The following is a 19,903-nucleotide window of genomic DNA, read 5'->3' on the forward strand; positions in this document are numbered from 1 at the left end:
TATAAAAATGTGAGATAATAAATCTAAAGATTACACATGACTAAAAGTAAGCTTTACAATACTATCAGGTGCTTCATTTGTATAATAATAAATTATTATATGTATATAACAATACTTGAAATTGTTCTCTGGTATATGCAGGAAAAATGTCAGCTCTAAAACTGTGTTATCAGGTAATTAATTCTCTTCACTTGTGTACAGCTTCTGTTCTTCTTACCAGGGTTCCAATTTTCAATCTGCACTACCTTAAAATAATATTTGTTTGAACATAACTTATTTTACCACAAGAGAATGAATGCTCCATTTACAAAAAAAATATGATCCCTTTGGTTTTTATTAAAGTTTCATGACAAAGCTGGTAAGTCAAATTAACATCATTCTGTTTTAAATGTCTGAAGACACTAGCATTCCACGCATTTGAATGGGAAAATGTAAACAAATGCAACCAAAAAAAAGAATGTCATTCCCTTTCCAACTTGCTATGCTTTGGCTCAGTAAGGCAGTATGCAATTCCTGAAATCAGATAAGGATGAAAGTCCCTCTGCAGTAACTACAAACTAAGAAATAATTTATAAGCAAAATAGATACTAAGGTTAATGACACCCTTGTGCATCTGTTCTGTGTAGTGCACCAGAATAATTGAAGGAAGAGAATCATAAGACCTGAATATGGCAAAGAATAGATGGTCAAAATTTTATTCTTAAACATTCTGATTTATTTTTTTTCCCCCATTTCTAAAATGTCCTGGCATTGACATTCAAATTGCAAAACAGAGAACTGAGTATTTTCCTACACAAAATGAGAGGGTAATATGTTTATTAGTAACAATTCCCACAAAAAATATTTAAGAGTAAACTATATAGACTGATATTCTATTCTTTCCTGATCATCTAAGTGGCCATGTCTTTGACATCCACAGAGCAGTCTTGATACTTACACTTCCAGGAAGAGTCAATTCCTGGACACAAGGTACTGTGTGTAGATGAATACACGTACATGCAGGCTGACAGAAAGCAAGAGAGAGAGCTCCAATCTTTCCCCCACAAATGGCTAGGACACTCAGTTGAGAACTGGAGAACCTAGGTTTTAGCTTCTTCCTTCACTCAGACTTGGGTATGTCAGACTTGCAGCATAGCATTCAAACAACATCAGAGGTTAGACATTATCCAGTGTTTCCTCTGGCACTCCTTTCAGGGATGCCCCTGTTCAACCATGAGAGAGCAAGACAAAGGCCATATGGTTCATGGAGGTGGCTGCTGATAAGAGAGGTGGTCCTGGTTTTACCTATAGCCTTTGTTCGCAGAAGGGAAGATGCTTCCCTCTCCACTGTCTTCCATCCATGTTAGTAGCTTATCTTCAGAAGAATCACAGGATAAGGGACTAAACAATTTCTGATGTGGTGTAGTAGTTAGAGTGCAGTGCTAGGAAGCAAAAGAAATTCTGGTTCAGCCAGCGCCTCAACCATCTCAGGTGAATGCCCTAGCCATTGCACAATGGGGTAAAAGAGAGATTGACACAAATGGGGTTTTTTTGTTCTGAGACTAGGTTTGTAGACTGGATGTAGATTACTCCATTTTCAGACATTTTAAACTGATGTTCACTCACAAGGGTGTGCATATAGGCTATTGTTACTACTGCATGACTACATCATTGTGCACAGCCATCCATGTGTGGAGGGGCTATGCATATGGAAATAAAACACTCTGGGAAGGTACCAGAAGTGACCTATAGACATCTAAAAAAGGGCTGCTTGGATCACCAAGAAAAAGTAGAATGCCATCCTACCTGGGGTTTTTTCATAGTATCATAGTACTTAGGGTTGGAAGGGACCTAAACAGATCATCAGGTCTGACCCCCTGCCCCGGACAGGAATGGGTGCCAGTATCATATCACCCTAGCCATCCAAGTTGCTGTATAAGTCAATGCTATTGATATACAAAGGGCATATCTACATGTGCATTTAAGTGGGACCTAAACAGATCATCAGGTCTGACCCCCTGTCCTGGGTAGGAACAGGTGCTGTGATCATAGTTTCATAGTTTCTAGGGTTGGAAGGGACCTGAGTAGATCTTCTATTCCGACCCCCTGCCATGGCAGGAAAGAGTACTGGGGTCAAACGACCCCGGTGAGGTGTTCATCCAGCCTCCTCTTAAAGACCCCCAGGGTAGCAGCCAGCACCACTTCTCTTGGAAGTTGGTTCCAGACCCTAGCCGCCCTGACCATGAAGTAGCGCCTCCTGATATCTAGCCTAAATCTACCCTCTGCCAGCTTGTGACCATTATTCCTGGTCACTCCTGGTAGTGCTCGGGGGAACAGGGACTTCTCCAGTGCCTGCTGGTCCCCTCTGACTAGTTTGTAACAGGTCACTAGATCTCCCCTCAGCCTTCTCTTTTGGAGGCTGAACAGGTTTAGGTCCCGTAGCCTCTTCTCATAGGGCCTGCCCTGCTGCCCCCTGATCATGCGAGTGGCCCTCCTCTGGACCCTCTCCATGTTGTCCACATCCCTCTTGAAGTGCGACGCCCAGAACTGGACACAGTACTCCAACTGTGGCCTGACCAGTGCCGCATACAGGGGGAGGATCACCTCCTTGGACATGCTTGAGATACATCTGTAGATGCATGACAAGATACAGCTGGCCTTCCTGACTGCATCCCCACACTGCTGGCCCATGTTCATCTTGGAGTCAATGATCACTCCAAGATCCTTTTCTGCCTCTGTACTGACAAGAAGAGAGTTCCCCAACCTGTAGGTATGGTGTCGGTTGTTCCTCCCCAGGTGCATCACTTTGCACTTGGTCATATCACCCTGGCCAAATATCTGTCCAGTCTTCTCTTGAAGACCCCCAAGGTAGGAGAGAGTATCACCTCACTTGGGAGCCCATTCCAGAGCCTGGCAGCCCTAACTGTAAAGTAATGTCTCTCAATGTCCAGCCCAAACCTTCTCTCCAACTATTTGTGGCCATTATTCCTAGTAATCTTGGGTAGTACCCAGGAGAAGAGAGCCTCCCCCAATTCCTCTGGTCCCCCCTGGTGAGTTTGTAAACAGCCACCAGATCTCCTCTCAGCCTAGAGGGGAAGGATCACCTCCCTGGACCTGCTTGTGATGCATCTGTAAATGCATGACAAGGTACGGTTAGCCTTACTGACTGCTTGCTCAGATTGGTGGCTTATGTTCATCCTGAAGTCAACAATGACTCCAAGATCCCTTTCTGCCACCATGTTGACAAGAACAGTGTTTTTCAGCCTATAGGTGTGCTGCTGGTTCCTTCATCTGCTCACCTGTGTAATTTATCTAGATCTAGCTGGATTCTGTCCCTCCCCTCCAGCGTGCCCAACTCACCCCACAACTTGGTGTCAACAGTGAATTTGGACAGTATGCATTACACAATCACATCCAGATCACTGATAAACATGTTGAACAGTACAGGCCCCAGGACCAAGCCCTGCGGGACTCCACTGCCCACATCCCTCCAGGTCAAAAACAACCCATCCACCACCACACTCTGGGTGTGACCATCTAGCCAATTTGCCACCCATCTGACTGTGTAGGCATCAATGCCACAGTCACCAAGTTTTTTTTAAGAGAATGTAGTGGGAAACCATGTCAAAGGCCTTCTTAAAGTCCACGAAGATGACATCCACCCCAACATCGTCATCGAGGGACTTTATGACCTGATCATAAAAAGAAAACCAGGTTAGCTAGGCAGGACCTGCCCTCAATGAACCCATGTTGGTTGCCCCTGAGCATTACCTCCCCTGCTGGGCCCTTGCAGATGTGCTCCTTGATAATTTTCTCAAAGGTCTTCCCAGGGACCAAGCTAAGACTCACTGTTCCTATAATTGCCAGGGTCTTCTTTTCTCCTCTTCTTGTAAATGGGGACCACACTGGCTTTTTTCCAATCTTCTGGTACCTGGCCAGTGTCCCATGAGTGCTCATAGAGCCATGCCAGAGGCCCTGCTTACCTTCTCTCTTTCTTACTCTCTCTCTCTTTCTCAAGCTATATACTACACCAGGGGTTGTCAACCACGGGTACACGTACCCCCAGGCATACTAAGAAAGGCTATAGGGTGGGCAGGGATGGACTGGTGCGTGTCAGCAGCATCTCTCCCAGGGAACGGGAGGGAAGTGCCAGGTACTGCTAGCCCCACACAGCACACTGTGGTGCCTCCCCCTGCTAGCAGGTAAGTCTGCAGAGGGAAGGGAAAGGACCGGGGTGGGGAGGAAGGGAGCAGGGCTGGAATAGGCACTGCCCAGCCAGGGTGGGGTGTGGCACAGGAAGAAGCCGCAGTTCTTCTGGGTGGGGGAACAGGAAGGGGATGTCAGTTGCTGTTACTGCATGTGCCTGGGAGGGCATGGGGGGGTGCCCCTGGATCTGCTTGGGGCAGGGTGGGCTGCCGCTTTGGGTTGGGGCTGGGGCAGTGCTGGGCTCTTCCCGGTGGGACAGGCTGGACAGAACTGTGCTTGGGGCGGATGGTGGTGGGACTGTGAATGGAGATTGGGAGGCTATGGTGAATTTTGGGTTGGCTGCAGCCCCCACCATAGTTCCCCTCCTGGCATCACTGCTGCCTGCCCTGAGCACAGCCTGGCCCAGCCCCTGTGGGGAAAACCCTGCTGCTGCCTCAACCCCAGCCCCCAGAGGCAGCGCCACACAGATCCTAGGGCACATGGCCCTGTGCCATCCTGGGGTGTGCATAGCAACAGGAACGGTGCCCCCTGGACAAGCTGTTCATGACTCAGTGCCATGCCCCAACCTGGCTGTGCAGTGCCTGTTCCTCCCCTACCTCCAGCCCTATTTCCTCCCTCATCACTGCATCTGCTCTGCTCCCTACCCCTACTGTATCTGTCAGAAGCCCACAGTTGGGCCCTACCACTGGCCCTACCACTGCCCCACTTTTGGGGAGGCTAAACCCCATTATCCCTGCCTTCTGCTGGCTATGCGTGATACCCCCTTACAGCAGAGCTGCAAGGGTCTGAATGGTGAAGCAGTGGTGGGAGTGTGTTTTGTGCCCACCCCCAACAGCACACAGTTGCCTTGGTGCGAGGCCTGTCAGCAGCTTATGGAGCTGCATGTGCAACCAGCCATGGCGGTAGCAGCACTGATGATGGCAAATGTTTGTTCAGGTGCCTGAAAGTGGTTATTGTAAATTCAATTAGTGCCTAATTAATCTACTCCTGGGCCTGCAAGCCCAGCAGGCTGCCTTTAGCAGGGCAACTGTTCTCCCTGCTGGGCAGCAGGGCTCCAGCAGCTGCCCGGCTCCCTGCTGCCCCCTTGACAGCCCCTGGACTTGCGGCCAGGTTCCCATTGTCCCAGGACCCAACCTGGCTTGGGCCCCATTCACCCCTGTCCCTGTCCCAATCCTTCCTGCATTGTAGGGGTCTCCATCTGCCCCCCCAGCCACTTCCCTCTCCTCTGTCCCACCCCTTCCCCCCACGCACACTTATCTGCTGGGGGGCAGGTGTGTGTGTGTGTGTGTCTGTTCCCTGCTCACCGAGTGGCAGCAGACACCTAGTGTTGCATGGCTTGTGGGGCAGTGGCAGTGGGGTGCAGAGTCCAGACTGCAGCAGCAGCTTCCTCCCCCCTGCACACAGATCTGGGGGGCATGTGCCCCTCGAGCCTCTGCCAGGGTGAGTGCAGCAGTGGGAGCCATCCTCCCCGTGCCACCCAGACGAGCCACTCTCGTGGTTCTGTCGGGTACTCTGGCCCATCCGTGATGTACCTGCCCTGTCCCAGCTCCAGCTCCAGCCCCACTCCCTCCCTCACCATTGGGGCCTGAATCTACCCCCTCCTGCCCCTTAAAAGCAAGAAAAAATATGAAGGGGTACATGAGCTGAAACTCTGAGGCAGAAGGAGTACACTTGTTTAAAAAAGGTTGAAAACCCCTACACTACACTGTTGTGACTGTTACTAACTTCCTCTGATATATCCTTTTTTTAATAACAGATGGGTATCAAGGAATTTTGAACCCTTTGTGTTGCAAGCTTCAGCAGAATAATATACCATGAAGGCTGGTCTTTTGGGATCTTTGGGTGAGATCTAATTCTGGGAATCTAAGTTGATTTATGCACCTGTGATTCTACCCCTCTGTAGCAGGACACTAAGGTGCCTGCTACTGACAATAGTAGTATGAGCTCAGCTGCCAGTCATTGGGGCAGCACAGGTGTGGGCTGCCAGGGCAACCAGTCTGGTCAGCTGACCAGAAGAGGGCAGGGCCTGGCCTTTATAAACAGCTAGGCTGAGGCCAGAAGGTCAGTTCTCTTCTGGCAGCCAAGGAGGCTTAGAGCTCTGCTGGAGCAAGCAGGGCAGGCATGATAGAGAAGGCTGATGGCCTGAGCAGTGTCAGCATAAGGAGACTGGGTGGAGGAAACCCTAGCAGGGATACATATAAAAGATAGCCAGGTTGGCTTGGGATTTATGTTATAGCCAAGGGGCTTTGAGTTTTCTGTTTTGGTTGTTGTATAAGACTGGAGGACCGGGAGAGGCTGTAGGGGTTGGAGGAGGCCTCATAGGAACTCCCCAGTAGCATGGGGGTTCCTGGTGCCAGGGAGGGCACAGCAGTCTGGTGCCAGAGAAGGCACAGCAGTTTGGTGCCAGAGAGTGGTGCTGTGTTTTGGGGTGTCCTGACCCCGGCTCAGGGGGGGCAGTATCAGGAGAAGCCCAGTGTGGGCGCAGGTGAAAGGCCCCAGTGGGGCGTAAGACCCAAGAAGGGGGTCTGGGGGCCAGGTAAGGCCAAGGCCGCCTGAGCCCCGATTTGCGGGAAGCACATTAAGAAGCCCCGGGAGAGGGTGAGCACACTGAGAAGTCCTGGGAGAGGGCGAGGGCCGCGAGAGAAGCGAGGGGGCACCCATGAGGGCGCAGGTGGGCAATTGGACAGAGCCCTGGTACAGCAAGGCAGGCACCGTGCCAAGGAGGGCAGGGAGGCAGCCTCCCTTTAATGATATTTACCAGCAAGACGTGGCGGGCAAGATAGAGGGTGCATTCGGGACCCAATTTGGTATGGTAGGTAGGGGGCGCTAGGGGAGGTCACAGCACCCCCTAGAGGTCGTCCTGTCACACCCTCCCTGAAGTCCCTGGAAATCTATTAATGCATCTACTTTTGTAAGACACCATCATCTTTACCTTTGTAAGTCATAAAAAAGCAGTGAGGAGTAGAAGGCCTCACTTACCTTTTATATTAACAGATTTTCAGACACTCAAGCAGGATAGAATAAAATCATGCCTAAGTGCTTAAGTCTACTTACATGCCTAATTGGTTGGAACAGAATATGGACCAATAAGTCTCCTGATCTATGCACCTTTAGAGGTAGCTGAATATTCAGAGAGTATTTTCCTGCTCTTTCACATACAGAGGCTGCAATTTTACTGCACCTTGATGGCACATATAATGTCTGAGCTCTTAAAAAATGAATTCTTCCAACATCTCTCCTAAGTAGCTTCCCAGTTTCTGAACAAGTAGGACCTTTATATCCAGAATCAATCAGTTTGTTCCATGACTGCTGCCCCTTTTGGGGCATATATAGTCCATAACACTGTACAAACTTAGGCTGAACAATAGAGCTATAAAAAAGTAGATCTCTGGAGGACATAAGAGTTTAGTTTTATTTCACCTCCACCTGCCTAAGTGACATTTATATGTTGCATAACAACAGTTTCGACTTCCAGCTGTGTCAGAATAGGGTTGTGCTGTGTGCATGCCAGCTGGAAGTTCTGGTGAGGTGAAAAAGGAGGAATTGGAGTACTTTGCTGAAAAGAAAGAAATGCAGGGTTAGAAGTCTGAACTCCTGTCCCCTGAGATAACATCCAGTTTGGTGTCAAGCATCCACTCCTTTTCCCCTTGAAAATAAAGCTGCAGGCCTTACATACACATCTGAATGATTCTATTCATTCTGGACACCTATACAGCCAGAGTGCAACCCACTAAATGTGCTCGGTAGGGAAGCACAGGCAGTATAGATACATGGAATCCAACCTAAGTGCTACTTAGGTATAAGAAGGTGAAACAAGGTTTAGCTGCCAGCATCAAAGAGCCAAAAATACAAAAATCTGCCATGTTCAGCCTCATCTGAATGTGAGTAATGTGTACTATTTATGGGTGCCCTGAAATATTAATTTTTGCATGACACTTTTTTATGTATTTTGGATATATAAACTATGTAGGCATTTTTAACAAGTCATCCAAGCCAATGCTAAATAAAAAATGAAACCCCTTTGTTTTACCCATTTAGCCAAATAGTTTTACCTATTTACTAAAACACAAATAACTACCCATTTAATTGTTCTTATGACTAACATTCCATGACATAAGAATTTTTTATATATATATTAATGAAATTTTTAAAAATCCTTTCACAAAAACGATATGAATACAGACTTTTTAAGACTATTTAAGAGAATTAGACTTTCTTCTTTATAGGCACAGATTTTATTGGTTAATTTTTTTTGACTCTATAATTATGATTTAACCAAATGCAAAAACTGTGGTTATGATTTTCTACATAATACAGCATTGCACTAATTCTATTTCCACTGAAGTTGAAATGAGTTTGAACAGAAGTTAAAGTTTGGTGTTTTCGAAAATCCAACCCCATATTACTATATACTTATAGTACACAGGAAAAAAAATCTCCATGGAATTAACATTACATTTGCAAAGTCAAGTACTCATAAATTAACAAATGCAAGAATTTAGGGACCCACTGCCTCCTCTGAACTCAGCTACAGCTGAGACTGAAGACCACTTGTGCAAATCAGACCCTTCCTATTTGGTAAGAATGAAGACTACACAGTGATTATCTGTGAAATTCTGGTTTTTGTGATTTGTTTATCATCAAAGGATGAAGGAAATCTGAGGGAGAGGCAAGGTTAGAATCTATTGTTCTGCCTTTACTCTAAGATCATCCCTTCTCTTCCTGCAGTTCCTTGCCTCATTCTCTAACATTTTTCAACTTCTGCAGCACATGAGGGAGGGGGCCTTCAAACAAGTCTCATTCATGATGTAACCCTGATACATTTCTGTAGCATCCTGTGGACTGAATGAGATAGGGATCCCATGGGGAAAAAATGTATGTTGTCATTGTACCATAAAAGATATATACAGCATAGTCCAATAAATGGGCCTTGCATTCCCTGCAATGGGAATCATGACACTGACATTTTCCATCTTTTCAGTTCTCAATTTTAATTTTGACATTATTTTCATTATGCCTTTAATATATTATAATTACTGTAGTTTAACATTTATTTTGAAGGGTTTCTTTGTTAATATTTTTTTAACCAAGGTTTAGTCTTTCCATTCAGTCTTTTAATGGGAAGACTCAAACTCATAATAAGTCTTCCTATAATGAGTGAGATTTAAAAGAAACTAGTATATGTGTGTGTGTGTGTTTATACATATATAGTGATGTTTCATTTTAATCATGGAAAAATGTGGATCTGTGATTACTTTTCTAAACCGAAAATTAGGGATTTTTTTAAATCAGAGAAAACCAGGATCCCTGGTGAGAACTTTAGCTCCATGGCACAGTCCCTTAACATCTAAGCTAACTGTAACTGGTAAGACACCATTAGTAGTAGTAAGACACCATTAACTTTATACACGCTTGTGACTAGAGAAGGAGTTACACGTTTGGCCAATGAGTTTTACAGCTACTTGCTAAAAAGTAAAGGAAGGTTGAGAATCAGTAATAATACATTAATTGCTAGATTCTGAAATAATTCCCAAGAAGTTAAGACCTATTGACCCTACTCTCTTGGGTTCTCCATGTCCCCTTCACTTCTTTTCTCAACATCCCAGTTTCTACCCTTCCTCTCCTCCCCACAACTCCTATCCATATCTCCCCTACTCCTATCCCTTCCACCTCTCCTAGTCCTTACTCCCACATGCATGCCTTTTTCCTCTCATATATGCCCTTCTCCTTCCCACATTCCTCCACTGCCCCCATGCTCCCACCCTCACAGATTCTGTCTTAGCCCTTTTCTACCCCTTCTTAGCTTTTTTGTTACTCCCCCTTGCCCTGTATCTTTTCCTCTTCCAGTTATCTCCATCATTCCTTACCCCTTTTGTATTTGAATCAGGCTGTTCTGTCCCTTCCAAGTTCTAAGATTGCCAGCAGGGGGAGAATTGATCGTGATTTGTACTGCATCACAGCAGTCTTGGGCAATTCACAGGAGCAAAGGCAAGGAGAATCTTGCTCCAGCAACAACAGTCCCAGTCTAGAACATGATTATTTGCTGTATAGATTTGTACAAGTGCAGTATGATCACCTAATGCTATGCAGAATGAAGTATGCTCAGTTCAGACAGAGTTATTGAAGAACTTAGGGGCCCAAATCTACCAATCCTCTCCTGAACATATGCAAAATGAGCCCCCCCTCTCCCCCGAGCAGCAACCATCTTACTGAATCACACACTTTCTAGTTAATACTTTCTGGCCCTATTAATCTGCCTTTCTCAGATGCCAGTATGGCCAACTTCAAGAGACGTTGCAGGGGGTCAGACTAGATGATCTGCTCAGGTCCCTTCCGACCCTAGAAACTATGAAACTATGAAGAAGAGATGGAGAGGGGTGTGGTCTAGTTGTTACAGAACTACGTTTGGGGTGTTCAAAAACACAGGCTAAAATCCCATGTGGGTGAAGGAGGCCTACAACTTGATTTTCATGCTTCTTGAGAGAATGACTTAATCACTTTACTAAAATATGAGAAGGTCCTCCTTTAGTATCTCATGTACACTAGCAGGGGCAGTGCACCCCCTGCAAAAAGGTGCTGCCAACACTGTCGGTGGCACCTGTGGGCTGCCAGCTGCAGGTGCTCCACAATTGCCCCTGGCCACTTCTGCCACTGCTGGTGGTGCCTGTGGGTGACCTGTGGCTCGCCATCCCCCCCCACCCCACCGCTGACAGTCCAACGGCATCTGTGGGAGCTCCACACTTACCGCTGCCAGGTTCCAGCTGCCGCCAGCACAGCTGTGGCCCTCCAGCCACTGGGGACATATACCATTCATGTACACTAGTCAAAAGTTTTTTGCCTGGCTACAGTTTTGGGTCTTGGCTAACCTAACTCCATGCATAAGGAGCTGTATACCTTCCCAACCAGAGCATGGGCCACTGAATATGTTGTGTTAAGTGTCAAAAATATAACTTTAATAGCTAGATAATTTCCATTTGGGTGCATAATGTAAAATAGGATTCTGCATAGGATGTGAAGAGACTCTAAATTAAAGACAACGTCTGGATCTTATTTAATCTTAGATATTTAAAGCAAGGAGAAAATCCAGTTGGATTATGTGATAACACTAAGGCAGGTATCTCATAGGAGGAGCTCAGTCATATTGTCATGATAAGGACCTGAATTCTGCTCACAGTCAGACCTTCCTCAATTAGACTCTCAGGTTAGATACAAACATTTAAAAGCCTGAGCTGGACTTAATCTAAGTTATGCAGTTTTCTGTAAGCAGAGTAGTTTAGAGTGGTAGTGAACAAAACACACATTCACCCTTTGGTGGGGAGAGAGGAGGCAAATCTTAGACCAGGTTCCACTTTTTTAAAACCAATCTATGTGGGCCCAACCTTTGTCCTGTTATGGGTATAGACCTGTTTTGTGTGCTGAATTTTTGTTTTATTACACGTATAGACCAGTTTCTGATCACTTATAATACTAAAATTGTAACATCTGTACCCAACCTCAGGATATGTACAAACATTACATTTAGATCATTTTAACTAGGTTTGCCTGTTAGTATTTGAAAGTGTCAAATGTCCCGGCATTCACTATTACTTAAAATATGGGATTTTCTTACTTACTCAACAATGGTAGTATTCTTAGTAAAAACAAACAAACATTCAGTAAATCTACCTAGAGTGAAACAAAAGTAAGTGAAAACTAGGCAGAAGTAAAATAAAATATACTACCAACCTGGGTAAAGAAATCTTCAGACAACTGATTTAAAAAATTCCGTGGTTTCATAAGAATGGTGTCCCTACACGCGTTCAGATGGTTCTGATAAAAATGTTCTACATATGAAAAATGTCTTTTCAGTCTGAAAAAATAAATCTGCCAATAATTAAAAAATGTTGACTCCTCAGCCTGTAAGATTTGTCAATAACATATATGAAAACAGAAATTTATGTGAATGATTAAAGTAAAAACTGACCCCTTTGTAGAGAGGTATTGCTGTATTAAGCTGAACTCAGAGACGAACACTGTGATAATGGGTGTAGCAATGTTTAATTATCCTGTACCAATTTTCAGTGCTAGAAGTCAGGCTATTTTTTGCAACAAGCATTGAAGACAAAAGATAAAGTCTTACCTGTTCAGATAATTTTGGTCCATTGATGTGAGCTTGCATAAGAGCATCATTAATAAGTGAATGGAAGTTCAGAAGTACATATTCAATGTCATATGTCCCATACATGGCACTGGATAATTCTTCCAATGAACGAATATAACCCCGCCAGTGAAGGTCAATTTCTGCCATGTTTGCTAGGCAGCCTCTAACAACATTAAGGCAGTATCCCATACAAGGCTTACTTAAAATCAGTCCTTGACAGTGAGGACAATATTGCATTCTTAATAGGGCTCTGCTGCATTCTTTAGAAAATTGTAAATGATCTGTTGTATTTACCACTTCAATCCCTAAATTGAGGGCCTGCAAGAAAGTACGACTAGGTAATAATGATCTTCCCATTTGCCCCATAACTATTTTTGGAATATTACCAAATGGGTTGATTTCTCTTCTTGCCATTCGAATGCATTCTGAATATTCCAGTGAAATGTCAGTCATACCAGGATTAATCAGATGATTGTAGATGACTGGGAACAGAGTGTCAAAAAATCTGTTGACAAATTCTTCTGTGCTAATATCTGTGCCAAATACAAAGAGTCCCACATCCGTAAAAAACTCCTGAACAGATGTAGCAGCCTCAACAGCCATGTTTCTATATGTGTTGCAGAAAAATGTGCTTGTATAATTCTCAGCCTGTTTGATAAGCATTTCAAGGGTTTCTGAAAGAGAAAAGAGGTAACTATTTTAAAGACAAAGAGGTTTAAAAAGTTCAGCAAAAGCTTAAAGAGAAATAAATATACTACATTGAGTTAATCCAGTTTATATATTTTAACCATGGCACATGGCAGATTTACAGCAGATATTGCAAGGATTAATGGTTAGAATTTATGAAGATATAAACTACATTCAGACTACAGATTATCTTTCTTTGTGTGTGAATAAGATATAATGCACCATGGATACCACTAAAATAGGATAATATACAAACCCTCTCGATAGAGTAGATTTTATGCAGTCTAAACAGATGCAAAGGGCAAATGAGCTTTCAGTAACTTGCAGGAGAAATCAGATATTTCAAGTAGCTGTTTCAATACATTAGCTTACTTCTCCCCATATAATTCAGCAGATATTTCATAACTTTTAATTTCAAATGAAACATTACCAGTCATTCTACTTCAAACCATGCAATCAGCTCCTTACCATTTAGAACAGGTTGTTAAAAATGGCGTGAAATGCTTGAAGACATTCTTGTTGATAGAGTATGTTTTATTCATCAATAGTTAAATTAACAGAGAAAACATATTTTGTTTCTTCTCTTTTAAAAACATCAAGGGCAACCCATATAAAGTTGGAAATATGCCCTTAAACTGTGCCATTACTTTAGCAGTGTCTGTAGTCTGAGGAAGCTAAGGCCACTCAGGACCTCTCAGAATCAGGGTACCAGGCTAACAAAAAGATTATTGCCATGGTTACATGGTAACTATCACCAGAGACATAAAACAATAGCAAAAGATATTAAGAAAAATTACATAATAATCTTCATTTAACCCATTTGTGAATGATGTTGCAGGAGAAGAACTTAGAGGAAGGTCTAGGAAATTGTTCTGTTTACATGTGGCTGTAATACCAGGTACAGTTGCATCACCTCTGTAAATAGTTATCTTAATAAAGAGAAAGATTAATTTTAGAAACTTGGAATCTGTCAACACCACTTAGTACAGTGCAATGTAGGTATAAACAAGATAACTATGATACTGTTGGGAAGCATAGCTGCATTAGTGCAGCACTTCACCTGCGGTCACCTACACAGGATGCTGCTCTAAATGCAGAAAGATAATGTTTAGTATCAGGGAGCCATTTTGCTATTAAAAGTACACACTGCTCCAAGGTCCATACAAGTTAATTTAATATTTATATACATGCTATAGATACCTTTCTTTATAAGCAGCTGGGATAAAATTATCCTACAAGGTGTTAAAATACCCACTCAGTACCTACATCAGAGAATGGATGAGGAGGACCACACTACTAATGATCCATGTGGCTCTCCCAGTGTCAAAAAAACGTGTGCAAGTAAAAGGCAGGGTGGCACACATAGTGGCTGAGTGTACCACCTGAAACTGGAGGCTGGCCCAGGAACAGCCCCCAGGACTCCAGGAAAAGCTATTGGGATTAGCCCAGATGTTGGGCCCAGCCTCCCCTACCCCATTTTTCCCCATGCTAATCTCACATGCAAGGGTGTACGCCAGGGCAAAAAGCAGTGGCGTGAATTTGTGTTGCTCTGGTTTTCGGTGGTACCAGCTGCCCCTGCATGTGTCGCTCCACTTTGTGTGTGTGTGTGTGTGCACGCGCGTGTGCATGCGCTGGGGAGGGCGGTTGACCCCAGGATCTCCCAGAGTCAACCCTCCACCCCCTCTTTGCTGCTACCTTGCAGCACGGAGAACACCTGAATGATCAGTATGTGATGCCACAGACGTGTCCTCCTCTGTATGTGGCCATGGCAGCTTCTTCTCTGTGACTTCTTTTTTGCAAGATGAACTGCCACTCATACATCCAAGTGGCAGGTACAGAGCTGTATAACTGCAGTATTGGCACACATAATTTGGTATTCAGCATAATCCTAAATTTCCCTAATGGGTACATCCACACATGATTAATGTGCATGAATAAACTCCAGGACTTATTGCTCTGGAGTTTTTTGCTCCTGGGTGCATATTCAAATGGTGTGCCCAGATTTGTATACTGTGTAAGGGCTGACTGAGGCATGAGGGTGATTCAGCATGGGACTAGCTGGCAGGCAGCTGCCCTCATGCCCCAGCCAGCCAGGGCAGTGTCTACACATGCACTACTGTTGATGAAAAAAGCTTTGCAGCAGGTTAGGTATTTACAAGTCCTAACCTGCTATGCAGTTTATTAGTGTTGTGCACCATGATAGGGGTGCACGTATAGACACTGAGACCTTTGCTGCACAGTTAATTAGTCAACTGTGCAGTAAACATCTTGTGTAGATGCTCCCACTAAGTCTGGTCAGTAAAATGTGCTTTGACCAGGCAGCTGCCCAGAGGAAACAGCATTGTTTGGCACAAGTGTAATGCCATGGAAGTCCTAATCCTTCAGTTAGATAAAAAGCAATGCTTGCAGGTTTTAGAGGGAGGATGGAATCTCCCAGATGTAGATTCAGAGGAGGTGCAGTGGTGTGGCTCCACTTCCCTTTCTGACCACATGGCCAGTGCAGTAACAGGGAACTTTTTGAAGTCTCCAAAGAAGATAAGGATCCCTCCCTTCCCTTCCTGTCCCCTCCCCTCCCATTCTCTCCTCCCTTGTCTCCAGTTGTTTCTGCTGTCTCAGGGGCAAGGGGAGATCCTGTTACCAAAGTTGCCCATTACTTTGGGGTGTGCTCATTTATTAGGGACACATTTCTAGGGTCTTGGTAATTCTATCAATGTGCTGCTTGTGTTACTTGTGTTTCTGCAAGTCCTCACCCCCAGTGGAGCTATCTTGCAGGACTCAGTTTCAATGGGTCTGGGTTCCTCCAGTCACCAAATCAGTCATACACACAAACACAACATGACATGCCTGACCTGGCAGGGTTGATCAGCATGGACAGGCTTACACCCTCATATGCCAAGAATCAGTTCATCAGAGCAATAATAACCACAGTCAGACACAAGCACACAGGTAAACAGAATACCTCTGAATCTGACTGGGTGTCCAGCTAACTCCCTCATGGGCCAGCATTCAGTTTATAAGGGCACGTCTGAGCCAAACTGGGTCAATCAGCCTGTACACACTGATCCCCTTATGTCTTTCAAACTCAGCATGTCCCAAACTTTAGCCTCTTGATTGGCAGACCCCACAGTATTTTTGGGCTTCAGAGGGATCTTTAGCTTAGGTAAAAGAAGCGTTGATGCACAGCAAGTAGGGAAGGAGAAGTAAAGAAGGAAAAATATACCCAGTTACTACCAGTTTGACTATAAAAGTTATTTATTGCTAAGTATATGAAATACATAATGGTACTAGTAGTAATAGACATGCAAAGGAAAAACAAACACAAACAGTTACAATACTACCCTGGTTTCACTAAGTATTTGGGGAAACTTAGCTCAAGCTTAACTAATACAGTTCAAGTTCAGAAATTTATGCCTAGAGAGAGAAAAGAGGAGAGAGAGAAAGGGAGAGAGCACTGGGATCTCACCAGTCCAAGGCACTCAGGTTACAAAGCTGACAGGTAATGTTCTCAGCACGATCCTTGAAGGGAGACAATCTGTTTTTCCCGCGGCCCAAGAACAACAGCAGCTGGTATGTGAGAGACTTCTTCTCTTGAAGCACACACACACTGCTGCTTTTTACAGATTTTATACCCTCAGTTTAGCTTCTACAAAGCATTTTTAATAGTGTAAATCATTGTCTTTTCTCTTGACAGGGGGTTATCTGGTTTGGAACATCTCAAGAAATTGATTGATAATCAGGAAAAACATAAGGTTAGGGAGTAACCAGACACTTAGGAGCCAGCTTGAAATTCCTATTGATAGCAGATATACCGATGGGATATCTCTTGGTTTCTTCAGAAACAATAGATAGCTTGCAGCATCAGGGTTTGGGATTTTTACTTGTGAACAAGCCTCAGCTTAGCATGACTTTTCTAGATAGTACTATAGTCTTTTAACAGACTTAAGGCAGTTATTGGAGTGTTTACAACCTTCTGTGGGGAGAACTCCACCAGTTGTCCCAGGAAAAGTATGACAACACTTGTGGTCAGGGCTCCAATGGGTTGGACGCTGTGATGAACCCTTTACCATCGTTCAAATGTTGCCCATACCCCCTCTGACACGATCTCTTGCCTCAGCACTCCCTAACCCAGCAACCGAGTTTTAGTCAATCAAGTTTAAATAGGACTCCCATAGTGGGACTGGGGAATGTACGGCCCGAGATGCCTATTAAACTTTACTTCAGCTTAGAGGTGTGTGTGGAGGGGTGGAAAGTCATTTGTAAATCTAGATTAGAACTGGTCTGATAAATGCTGAGCTGTGTGTGTGTAAATGTGGCTTGATTAGCATTTGGAGCACAGATTCCCCATCATGCAGTGCTCCCCTGCTTCTCTGATCCCAGAATTCAATGTGGTATCTGCTTCGAGCATTCTGTTCTCCATCTCTCATGTAAATGAATTGCCATTTGGTTCCATCTCAAATGCAAATGAGACCTAGGGCAGTTGTTTCATTCTTGTCACTCTTATCTGGAGGGTTTTAGGTGCGTCTCCCACTGCATCTTCATTGTCTTTCGTAAATCAGTTCTTGTTCAGGTTGGGGATGGGGATTCTTTGCGAGTCAGACAGGCTGCGTCCTGTGTCAGGGTTCCCCAAGAACATGGAGCTGAGAGGTAACAATCTTACCATGTTGCCAGGCTTTGTGGGGGCTAGGCTCATCCTGGGACAGTGACAGCAGTGGCAGTGGTGGGCAAGTGCATTCCCTTTCCCTGCCTGGTCCCCCGGGTGTTCCTCGCCAGCATGGAAAATAGGTATAGGGAAGGGAATCCATCTAACCCATAGAGCTTCTACTCCAGTGGCAGCAGATATATGTACTTTTGTTTATTCAATAAATATTACCAGTGCTGTAGGAGACATAGGGAGTGCTCTAGGAAATCCCAATTCTGAGTTATGGTGGTCTAAGCACTGAGCTGGGATACAGGTTTAAACTTCCTCTGGACAATGGAAGTTGTGAAGCTGGGTCTCTTAGGCAATCAGGCTCCCATTCTGGGCTATACATATGAAGACCCTCTGGGCTTTCCCTTCCCTGTTTCACTTCTAGCAGATAAATGCACAGAATGATCCAAAACTTTCACTTACCTCACTATGGGCCCATCACTTAGACATGTTGGCCAGGTACAGATGTTACACTTTTACTAGTATAAATTATCAGAAGCCGGTCTATTCCCATAATAAAACAGAAATTCCGCACACAAAACTGATCTATATCCAAAACAGAAAAGAAGTTTAGCACAATAGACTAGTTTAAAAATGGTGGAACCTGGTCTAAGATTTGCCCCCTCTTCCTCCATGAAAGGATGAATGTGTTCACTAGTGATCTAAACCAAGCCACTTACAGAAAACTGTATAACTTAGATTGATTCCACCTCAGGCTTTTTAAGGTCTGTACCTAGCCATAAAGGAAGAGCAAGATTCTGTTTAAAGGAATCAATGTACATTTTGTAACTGAACAAATTACATTAAACATACTCCTGTTGGCATCACTGATTTCTGCTTCAAAAAGAAAATTGATTTGCAGGGCCCCAGTATGTTTTGTCACTAGGCTGCCTGATAATAAGTGACTAGAGTACTCACCAGTTAAAGAATAAACTACCCTTTTACTAAAAACTTAAATTCATCTATAGATACTACCCTTTTCTAAATATTCCTCCCTCATTCTACCATAAAACCTATTGTAAATTGCCAATGGACAACAGGTAGGTGGATGGACAATTCTAATTTCTGATACACTGTTTTATTTACGGCTTAACATTCATTTTAAAACTTCCTTCCATCTGATTTTTTCCTTCCTTATCATGTATTAAACCACCTGTCATGCCTTGTGTTCTTTTCTTAAATTAACATGTAAGCACCTTGAAGCAAGTATGTACTTTTAATAGCAAACTGGCTCCCTTATACAAAACATCACCTTTCTGCATTCAGAGCAGTATCCTGTGTAGTTTACCCCAGGTGAAGTGCTGCATTAATGCAGATATGCTGCCCCCTGGACCATAGCTTTCTTGTTTATATCTACATTGCACTGCACCAAGTGGTGTTGACATACTCCAAGTTTCTAAAATGGTTGTTTTTGTTGGTTTTTTATCAGAGAAAACCAGGATCCCTGTCTATAACTATATAACTGGACCTGTCTCCTGCTTGAGCTGGAACTGTAGTCTTTGCCATTCCTTTCTGTATCTACTGGATGGTTGAACAAACCCTTCTCACCTGTGTATTGCGTCCTTGTATCCTTTGTCAAAGTGGGTTACCTGCTGTGACAAGGCATTTTCCTAACAGTTTTTGCGTACCATTTGGTGTTCCTTACTGAACAGTGACAACTTACACCTCCTGTATAACAGTCTTGGGTCTTGAAACCATTGCTCCTTTGATTAGCTATTACCTAGGAACTGCAAGTCAGTTTCAATAAGAATTGACACTAGAGAACAGAAAGTGCCCATTATCTAAATAATGTATGAGTTAAAATGATAAGGCTTCTCTTTATTATATGCATTAAATAACATTACTTATGTATCCACCACACTAAATACTTGAAGAATTTTAAATCACTGATATTTTTCTTCAAGAGCTACACACACACACCCCCTTTTAAAGTTCAGGAAAGACACATGACAATTTAATAAACTGGCTTGGCTATTCAAACACAGAAAAAAAATACATAAATATACAACTCGTTACCCAATACATGATTTAATGTGTATTTATATCTGAAATAATTGTTTTCTTATTCAATTAAGAAGTTATTGTCTTACTACTAAATATTTTGTATAGTCAGAATAATAAGATATTGGAATGGAACTTGATAGATCTCACACACCAATCAGTGGAAAGGTTATACTAGCATTAGTAGTTCTTACTTTACCTCA

The 19,903-nt window shown here is 43.7% G+C and overlaps 1 protein-coding gene across 1 annotated transcript in view; it reads right to left on the bottom strand.

Annotated features, from left to right (window-relative positions):
* The window catches only part of GPC5 (glypican 5), a 1,214,889-nt gene that overhangs the window by 944,246 nt on the left and 250,740 nt on the right, over window positions 1-19,903 (bottom strand). Inside the window, exon 6 of the mRNA XM_090023649.1 lies at window positions 12,305-12,999. Within this exon, the coding sequence (XP_089879775.1) occupies window positions 12,305-12,999 (695 nt within the window). The remainder of the gene's footprint in view (window positions 1-12,304; window positions 13,000-19,903) is intronic.

This window comes from Crocodylus siamensis, chromosome 1, assembly GCF_052110815.1.
Source record: "Crocodylus siamensis isolate JL-2025a chromosome 1, ASM5211081v1, whole genome shotgun sequence".
Lineage (NCBI taxonomy): Eukaryota > Metazoa > Chordata > Crocodylia > Crocodylidae > Crocodylus > Crocodylus siamensis.